At 44.1% G+C, this 10,426-nt stretch overlaps 1 protein-coding gene across 2 annotated transcripts in view; it reads right to left on the bottom strand.

Moving 5' to 3' along the window:
- Window positions 1-4,471: 4,471 nt before the first annotated feature.
- Window positions 4,472-10,426, bottom strand: part of AMFR (autocrine motility factor receptor) — a 38,036-nt gene continuing 32,081 nt past the window's right edge. For both annotated transcript variants that reach the window (XM_039503342.1, XM_039503341.1), the window contains exons 13-14: window positions 7,051-7,235; window positions 4,472-6,129 (exon numbers count right to left, since the gene is read on the bottom strand). In XM_039503342.1, coding sequence (XP_039359276.1) covers window positions 5,982-6,129; window positions 7,051-7,235 — 333 coding nt within the window. In that variant the 3' untranslated portion in view covers window positions 4,472-5,981. The remainder of the gene's footprint in view (window positions 6,130-7,050; window positions 7,236-10,426) is intronic.

Below are 10,426 nucleotides of genomic sequence, written 5' to 3'. Positions count from 1 at the left end.
TAGGTTGACAGCAGAATGCTTCTAGCTACCTACCGTCACTTGGGGAGATGGAGTTCCTACAGCAATGGGAAAACTCTTTCTGGTGCTGTAGTCTGTCTACACTATGCCGGCAGAGCTACAGCACCATCACCAAGCTGCTATAGTCCCTGTAGTGTAGACATGGCCTCAGTTGTCTTACTCTAGACCAGAATTTCTCAAACTTTTCAGGTTGGTGACCCCTTTTTCAAAGTAAAAAAATGTTCACAACCCCCTTACATTTACTGGAAAAGTAGGAGTAAAAAAAATAAATCTATCACTGATAGCAACACTAAGCCAATATAATTTGTTTGTGTTTCAAGAGGCTGGCAGAAAATATTTGACCTGGAAGGGTCAGAGTGTGCGGGAAGCGAGATTTGCTTTAGATTGTAATAAAATTTTCAATGCCTTGCACCTTCCGCCACCATTTTGGATTTCATGAGACACCCCTGCCCCGGTGGTTGTGACCTAGTAGTTGAGAAACATTGCTCTCGAACCTGGTGCAAGCAGAAGTAGGAAGGCATTGTGTGAGTAGCAGCAGTGATGGGACTCTAGAAGTATCTGGAAACAGGGAGCAGGGCCAGGGCTACACCATAAATTTACATTGGTATCACTCAGGGGTGTGAAAATCCACACCCCTGAGCAACACAGTTATACCAACCTAACCACTGGCATAGAACCACTATGTCGATGGGAGGGCTACTGCCAACTGGAGAAGACAGGTGGGACTGCAATTTGCCAATCAACCAAAGTCCGATTGTACCGGAAAGTGGCGTCTTCGCTGGATTGCCAGTGTGCACCATGCTCAAGCCATGTCTCTATCCTGGGGCCTGACTGCGTGGGGAAGCACACACTGAGGGAATTCTCAGCTGGCCAGGTCCGGCCCCTTTGCACTGCCAGAGCAGCTCAAAAAGTGTCAAAGAGAATCTGCCTGTGTGTATTTCCAAAGACTAGGAAAGTTAAGGTAACGTATCACTGGCCATATTTTAGACCAAAATTCATCTGTACTGCGGCAATAGCTAATGAAGCGTCAGCATTTCCACGGGCTTTGCGACGTGGCCATTAAAAAGCTGCTCCAGGAAGAAGTCTGGAAGTCCCAGCATTCTTACCGAATCTAAACAGGCAGAGAAACTCTCTTGGGGGATTTGGGTTCAGACCAGGGGACAGAGACGGACGTTTTCCCCTTGGATTCTCTTTTCCTTATAAAGAACCTCTCTAGATTTAGCAAGAGCCACTTTGCAGAATCTCCTTCTCCCCTCAAGGAAAGAAGCTCCTGCACTCTACTGACGTTAGAGCAGCGCATGGCTGCACTACAGAACTTCGGGCTCTGCAAGGAAACTGGGTCATTATTGAGACTCAGGGGGTAGTAGCCAAGGGAGTAAAGTCCACTGTCACTTCCCTTGACTATGCTGCCAGTGGTGTTCTTGGTCTTGGTGACGGGGCCTCGAAGGTATAGAGGGAAAGTTAATACTAGCTGGATGTATTGGGAACCTACTGGGTTAGGAAAGAGGCATACAGAATAGAGAGGCACTACTCTGTGCCTAGCAAATGAGGAGTTAACCACTGTGGCACACACAAGTCACCTGTTGTTCCTGGAGCACATGCTCCACTCTGAATCCAGCCCTGCAGATCTGGCTTAGGAACTAAGCTAGAAACAGGATGGAAAATGTTTCTCGGTGTTGTGTGAGGTGTGTGACTGCAAGAGTTTCCCTTGGGCAGGAAGCTTGACTGCTGGACGCTGGGGGTTTTGTGCTGAATCTGTTCGCCAGCCTACAGGGCAATTACTGATGGCATCATAGGAAAGCTTCTTGCCAGGGAGATCCACTAGGCTGTGCAATTCCAAGGGATGTGGTGGAAGAGCCCCATTGGTTGACACATCTAGAACAAGGTTGGACAAGCCACTAGTAAATATAGGGTAAGGGAATGACCTTGAACTCCCCCCAGGGAGGGGCTAGAAAAGGGGATGTGACTTGGCTGTCTCGTATCTGATTCTAAATATTTCACAACTTTTATTAATCTACTATACACAGCTCTGCAGCCAAGCATACTAATGCCAAGTAGTGGAAGAAAGACATCAGCTATAGAACACCATCGAGACTAAACACAGGCTGTTCCTCTGCCTGAGACGGGGCTAACAGCCTCCCAGGCAGAGCATGCTGAGATCTACCCATGAGATCTTCCTGAGGTAGCAGGTACAGCCTCACATACACACTGTAGCAGAGGATTATTGCTGCATCAGGCAGGAAAAACAGTATGTGAACTTTTTTCAGAGTAGCAGCCATGTTAGTCTGTATCCGCAAAAAGAACAGGAGTACTTGTGGCACCTTAGAGACTAACAAATTTATTTGAGCATAAGCTTTCGTGGGCTATAGCCCACTTCTTCGGATGCATAGAATGGAACATATATTGAGGAGACATATATACACATACAGAGAGCATGAAAAGGTGGGAGTTGTCTTACCAACTCAGTATGTGAACTGTTAGGATTGCTAGTCCCACTGCTTTGCACTGTACAATGCTCCCCCGGGTCATGCCAAGGCAATTAACCACTACACAGTGCAGGGCTTGCATGCAATGGCAACAAAACCTTCTGGCCTCTGGCAAGGGAGCACACTGCTGCCCACTTGGTGCTCTCCTTTGGCAGCTCCATATACTCTCCTGCTACCTTCTCACCAGCAATTGGCAGAAACATGGTATGAGGCTGGCACTCTCTGCTCATGGCTGGTGCCCCTCTGACCCAGCAGGAACATTTGCCAAGCACAGATTCCAAGCCAGCTGGGCCCAGCCTGCTGCCAGTGAGTCTGATGAAGTACCTGTAGAGCAGGATATATAAACAGCCAGGACCTTAACTTTACACTGGCCCTAACGTGGGCATATCTGGGCAAGAGAAGTCGTCAGCAAAGGACGTTCTGTCCCACAGCAGCAAGTCTTGTTCGGAAGGTTCTGTTACTCCTCCACGATCCTTGGTGTTTACAGTAGATTTTACGAGAACACATGTAGTAGTTCTTCCTGGCCGTGGCAGAGTTGGCCAGCACAAAAGCTTCTCTGTGGATGGACTCCATTCAAGGGAAAGGGAACCACAGCAAGAGAGGCACCGCTACGTCTTCCTCCTCCAGGCTCGAACAAGCCAATCGTTGCTGAAGTAGGTCACTTGGAAGGAGTGCTCCAATGGGAGGCTGCCACCCAGGGGATGGCTGGGAGAGTGGCACTTTTGGACAGTGGGATAAAGGAAACACCATCCCAGGTGAACAGAAAGGGGTCGAGATGAAAGCACCAAGAGGGAGAAACAGCCCCAGGATTTTGTTCATACCTCAAATGTCCCTCATTTTGAGGGGCGGCTGCTCACTGGGGTATCCCCTCAGTTGTTGAAAATTACTTACCTCACAAACAAAGAATTATGAAATTGTGATTAGAAGTTATTTACATTAGAGGAAGGAGCCCCACACCATTTTAGCTTCCCCGTTTGACTAATTTGTGTCCACCCCTCATTTCAGGTCACTCGGTGTCCTACACTGGGGCCTCGGCAGACTGAGAGATGGTCTTGTTCAAGTACAATTTATTGGCACCACTTGTTTACCTTTTCATGACAGAGTGAATGTACGAGGATCATGTATAGGATGAGTTCCATAGAGGTAACTTACAAGAGGAATTTTGTACATTATATATGATAATTGTCCCTAGAAGGCAAACTGTACTAAGCAATTGACAGGCTGATGCAGGGAAATGCAGAGCTGTCAGAGAGCAGCGACTTCCCAGCTGACTAAGAAATAAGGGATGGACTCTGCAGTAGTGCTCCCAGGCCTTAGTATATAGAGGGGCAAGGAGCACGGCCCTCAGCGCATGCCGGAGTTCTGATTGCCTGTCCTTTTCCTGTGAGGTAGAGGAATGGAGACAGGCAACAAATCAGACGACAATGTCTCCGCAGACCCACAGCAGATATGGGAAACCCTTCTTCCTGGTTACAAGGAACTCTAGCTCCCCAAAGGCAGATAGAATGAGCTCTTCCTCTCATATCAGCTTGCAATGGAAGATTGAAGAGCCTGAGATTTTCCTTGCACCTGACTTGTGTCACCATTTGATCCTGGGAATCTCTGCCGTTTGAGAGAAGACACATCAAATCTTAAAACACAGAATATCCTTTAATTGAGCTCAGACTAACATGAGGCTCAAAAGCTGCATTCTATGCAGCCTCCCTGGACAGCACTCTAATCCTCCTCCATCACTTTCATGTTTGTAGCACTCATGAGTTCTAGCACCAACAGCTTCTGCACAGCTGAAGTCATGAGAAATTCTCCAAAAGCCTGGAGTTGAGCAAATATGTTCCCTCTCCTTTTAGCAATGGAGGTGACCTTACTTTAACTGCTACACAAGATCTAAACTGGGCTATCTGTATAACAGTGATGCACTGGGAATAAGGAAAGTTGCATTAAAGAAACTTCAGGACAATTTCCAACACTGATCAAGAAGGGTGGTGGTTTTTTTAATTTTTTTAAACAATAAAACAAACAGCTGTGCTCTGAGCAAAACCAAATCTCTCTTACACACACACACATTTGAAAGTTTACTAACAGCACTGCAAGGTAAGGCATTCCAAAGAGATTCATCAAAATAAATTATCTTCACCAAAACATTTCTGCGATTCATCCGGTCATTAAATTCACTTAAATGTCCTAAAAACCGGCAGTAAAAAAAAAAAAAATTACCAATAATTCTAGATAATACTGGGCTCCTTCCAAAGGACAGTGATACTAGAAGACACTCCTCAAAACATTTAAAATTAAGCCACTGCCATGTAAAACTGAGCTATATAACCTAGGATTGTAGGTTTCAAATGTGTCTAAAGTCAAAAGGTCTTTAAATTTTTTGAGAAAAAGTTGGGATTTGTTCACAGCTAATCTGAAGGTCAGCAGCCTTGATTCTTCTTGCGTCTGTACATTCGATTAAACTAATGGGTAAATTACTACACAATGCAAGGTTAAAAAAATAAAAAGCAAGATACTGTAGCCGTCACTGGTCTCTTCAATAAAGTCCAATCCATCCGTGTATGGACCCTTCTTTGCATGTCACTCGAGAGACCAAACTTGTAGGTTTCAACTACATTCCACCAACATATTGTAACACTGATTTCAAATGTCTAATCTATTTGCCTTGTGACCCCTTTTTAGCTTTATTCTTCTCAGCCACCCATCTGCCGCTGGCAATGAAATGCATAGAAAAATAAAAACTCCAGGGAGTGAGTAGAGCTAGAAATGGGAAGTGAAGAGGAGCTCAGAAAAGGTCAAAGAAATTGTTTTACTGAGACCAGCATGAGCTAGCACCTCACTGTACAACCCATGCTTTACTTATAAGTTTTGTAGTTAGACAACTGTGACCATCCACTCTAAGAATTCGCTTCCCAGCACCATGCTGGGCTGCCTGCTCCCACATTTCAGCATTTATCGATGTCCGAGCAGGCCTGTGTAACATTTTTAACTCATTCTTGATATGTACCGTAACTTGGCCGTGGCTGCCTGCTGACTTAAGATGGGGTTCGCTGTGAATCTCAACACTTCAATTCTTTCTTCTAATACTCCCCTTGGATGATCTCAAGCTAAACACGCAAGCACCTCCAGCGACCTATGCACACAGCTGTTAATCTAGGCTGCAGTCTTTCCCTTGCCTCTGCCGCAGGCCTGCACCTTATGCTAGCAGCAGAAATCACGCCCAAGCTTTAAAAACTGCATTTGTTTGTGAAGGGGATAAGTGTCACATAGAAAATATTACCAAACGAAAGGTTAATCTGTCAGCTGTCCAAACACTATTAGACCACATGCTTTATACAGCAGAGACGCAGCCAGCTCACTCATCAGCACAGCTAGCTGAGCTTGGAAGAGAGACTTCCTGCTGGTATGAAGAGTGCAGGGTTTATTTATTTATTTATTTAAACATTGCTCATGAGGAGGCGGTGGTGGCAGCAGCAGAGAGTGCTAAGAGGTCTGTTGCATCTGCAGTCTCCGTTCGGCAGCAGCGGCTAACATTCTGCGGCGCACGGTGACGGGGTCAGAGGCAGCACCCTCAGACAGAAAGGGGCTCTCGGAGGTGGAGTCCTCATCAGGGGTTTTGTTTAAATAACGCCTACGAGGATAAAGGGAAAAGACGGGTGAAAATAACAGACTTTTGGCTCTGAAAAGTGGCCGTTCAGGTTTACCACTCAGAAAAGCAAGGGAGGGTTTAGGGTTAGGGAAAGAGGAAAAATACCTCATCTGCAGATCCACAAGCAGCATAAACTCAGACTCTTGCTATGCTTACCAGAAAGAGGCTATATCATCTACCATGCACTTTATATAGTTAACTTTATGGTTAAAGCATGGAACTGGGAGTCTAAAGATTCAGGTTCTATTCCAATTTCTCACACCAATTCACTGTGTGGCTTGGGGCAAGTGACTTAACCTCTCTGTCTCTCCATGTCCCCTTCAGTAAAATGGTGGTAGTGCCTATCGCACAAGGATTAGTTCACTAACATTTGGATGGAAGGTGCTCTAAAGATGTAAAGTGTTAGATTATCAAAGATATACAAGAAAGCAGCTTCCAGAGATGACATCCTGCTGCATTTTAAAATGAGTGTTAAAAGCAACAGTTTTGAATCCAACAGATCTAAAGATACAAGAAGTGAACTTGTAGTTTTAAATAGGAAAGAAAAAATAATTTGCATCTCTGAGCAAAATTTAGGATTTTGAAGGAAGATGCGTCTGGGGACAGGTATATTTGAGAACAAATTTCTCAAGAGACTCTTAAAATGCACCCACAAGTCTTCCAGCTATGTTCCATTCGAACACAAAAGGAGGTATTTAAAAAACGCAACGGGGTCAGTTTGCTGTATTAGACAGAGTCCTGATCCCGCTGCAGCAGATACAGCTGTTGCTCTCACTGTATTTTGCATAAGCACATAAAGATTGGGGGGGAGGGGTGTCAGTGGTTACAGTCCAGACAAAATCCACTCTATAAGGTACCACTCTAATTAAGTGGACAGTACGGTGTGTCAGGGAGTGAACATACTTGCGAGCTTGCTGCAGCAGGTCTTCCTTCCGCTGAACTAACATACGCTGCCTTTCATCAGCTGACTTGGAGAAGCGACTTCCTCTGGCCTCAAAATCTTCTGTCTCACTGGGCTCTGATTCCATTTCACTGAACTCCACCATCTCATCCAGTCTCGGACTGAGTTCAAGTGGCACTCTCTCAGTCTGGGATAAAGATAAGAAAGCAAAGAAGGAATTTATAGGAGAGTGTAAAACTTGATAACAGGAAGTTTCTATATCAGAACAAGCTACAGCCTTTTGGAGCTATTAAGTGCAGGGGGTTTCAAGGAATTTAAGGGAAAAAGGCACCCAACTCAGGTAGCTAACTCCCTTGGGTTTCTTCACAAATTCCAGTCAGAATGTGCAGCAGGTCAAGTCAAAACATATTTAAAAAGTGTCAGAATTACATAAAGCTGCATCACATCTAAGCTGTCAGATCATTATTTTGGTTGTGGATTCAGATAACAGACTAGCTATGAGATTGGTTTAATTTCCGAACGCAAAAATGTGGCACCTCTTGCCCTATTTAAAAATAAACAAAACAACCAACCCTCAAATCACAGCTTTTTACAGATGATTAAAAAGCCAAACACAAAAGGTGCTGTAATGAAGGGTCTCGTCTGACCCACTTTACAGCACAGAAGCAAAAAATTCAAAGGCAAAAAGAGATCACAGAAAATCTCTAGATAGGGCCCAGTAATGTTTTTCATACATTGTTTGTGGACCACCCCCAACGGCAATTCACTCTTGCTAAAACACTATTTCATGAGTACTAGCATGCAGCAATTCATTGGGTCTCAGTCTCATGCCTTTGGATTTAGAATTCTTAGAGCCTATAGACCATATACACACAAACTGCCACTGACTTCAACAGTTTTCCAGGAGCTAGATCTGCAGAATCAGGCCCCTGTTTTGTAACTGACCAACAAGAGTGTGATAAAGGTTATAAAAGGAACTCTGGCCCATCTATCACTAGTAGTTTGTTGTTGCATCTCTATTTCCTGCGTATCTTCAGAGTCAGATCTTCCCTCTACTCTGTTACCTGAATTGTACCGTGTGCGCCTTTAACTTGTAAGCTCCTCAGGGCAGGAATTTCATTCTTGGCATTCTATTTAGCATATTATACACACACAACCTGTTGTAAAGTTCTGTGTAAATTTACAATGCTAGCTAAGTTAGAAACCATTGTATGTTTTGTTTACTGCAAAGTGAGCTGAATCTGCTTCGTACGTTGAACATGGAAGAGCAAATACACCTCAATGAAGCTACCTGTATCTGCTATCATTTATCAAACTCTTGATTAATGCATCCAAGTTATCAAGAAATTCTACTGTAATTACTCACCGAAATTCATAGGCACAAATGACAAAGCTAGATGATCAAACATCAACTGGAGATAGCATTTAAATATTATTTTGACTTATAAACTGAGTAATAGCAACATTAAGCTCTTTTTTACAGTCACTCTTCTGATGATAAAGGCATTTTACTATATTTCTTGAAATCAGCAATAATCTCAACCCCTAAAATACTGCAAACTGAGAAATCTTGCATTCCACCATGGAGTGGGGGTATCATAATTAGATGAAGGTTTCTAATCACAGAGGATTGATGTTCTGGAACAGCATTCCAAGGGGAACAGTGGGGGCAAAAGACCTACCTGGCTTCAAGACTGAGCTTGATAAGTTTATGGAAGGAATGTCTGATGAGGTTGCCTACAACAGCATGCAGCCAATCTGTGACTGCTGGTAGCAAATATCTCCAACGGCCGATGATGGGACACTAGATGGGGAAGGCTCTGAATCACTACAGACAATTCTTTCCTGGGTGTCTGACTGGTGGGTCTTGCCCACATGCTCAGGGTCTAACTGGTCGCCATATTTGGGGTTGGGAAGGAATTTCCCCCCAGGTCAGATTGGCAGAGACCCTGGGGTTTTTTCACCTTCCTCTGCAGCATGGGGCATGGGTCACTTGCAGGTTTAAACTAGTGTAAGTGGTGGATTCTCTCCAACTCTAAGTCTTTAAAATCATGATGTGAGGACTTCAGTAACTCAGCCAGAGATTATGGGTCTATTGCAGGAGTGAGTGAGGGAGGTTCTGTGGCCTGCAACATGCAGGAGGTCAGACTAGAATCACTAGACAATCATGATGGTTCCTTCTGGCCTTAAAGTCTACGAGTCTATAATAATAGCACCACGTAGCTCTTACATAGTGCTTTTCATAGTTTAGTATCATTATCCCCCATTTTACAGATGGAGAAACTGAGGCACAGAGCGGTGAACTGACTTATCCAATGTCACCCAACAGAGCTGGGAATAGAACACACTCTCCTGAGTCCAATCCAGTGCTCTGCCTACTAGGCTACCCTATCTCTCCAGACAGAACTATTTGTGTTTTCTCCCAGAAAGAATTATTCCAGATAAACAGGAAAATCATCACAGGGACCCTAACTCTGCAAATTGTTTAACACACTCCACTCTCAGTGATTTAAGCTAAGCAGCCACAGCTCCTTGAAGGAAGCACTCACCACACCTTGCAGGACTGAGCCTTAAGATACAACAAATTCAACCCCAGAATTTTTCTTACCACCAAAATGCTTTTAATAATGATCAATACAAGAAGAAAAGGTTGGGAGTTTTTAAACTAAATTCAAAGCTAACAATAGGTTGGCCGAGTAATTCTTTTACTTGCAACACCTTGCACAGTTTGTTATGTTAAGTGATGGTGGCATATATTGGCCCCAATCTTCAAAGTCTCTAATGCGAAAGGACCCAGGTACATCAGCAACTACATCTTCATCTACAACCCTGCCAAGACACCTCTGGAAAGACTCAGATTACAAAATCCAGGAGTAAGGGCATGAAAGCTAGAGATAAAGCTCTCTATGAGGGGACAGTTGTGGAATGAGCTTCCTGAGATCAGATTCATATAGAGGCTGATCACTTTCCAGGTACTCCTCTGAAAAAGCATTTCCAGTATGATGATGGAATGTATTCTCCAAAGAGTTTCCTTGCTCAGAGAGGAGAGAAGAACAGAAAATTCCATGAAGTCTGCTAGGGTCTCAGCCTGGAGATTTAATTTACATGGGAAGCACTTAGATACAACTGTGATGAGAGCTACTGAGCACCACACATTCCGGAATCCAACCTTCATCTGAAAACGTGGCATTAAGGACTCCACTGCTTCCCACTGTACTTGAGGGCACTGCACAAAGTTCTTGTACCGTATTTGATGAGAATCTTGAAGACATAAAAAATTAGTTACTTGTAATAAGAACTCTCTGAAAACAGGATCCTCTAGCGAGCCCATTCTTGCATGCTGGCACAACAGTAGAGTTTAGAATCACCATTCTGATG

Source organism: Mauremys reevesii, linkage group 16 (genome assembly GCF_016161935.1).
Source record: "Mauremys reevesii isolate NIE-2019 linkage group 16, ASM1616193v1, whole genome shotgun sequence".
NCBI classification, from domain to species: Eukaryota; Metazoa; Chordata; order Testudines; family Geoemydidae; genus Mauremys; species Mauremys reevesii.
Note: the sequence above shows the minus strand (reverse complement) of the source record. Positions and strands in the feature narration are given on the sequence as shown.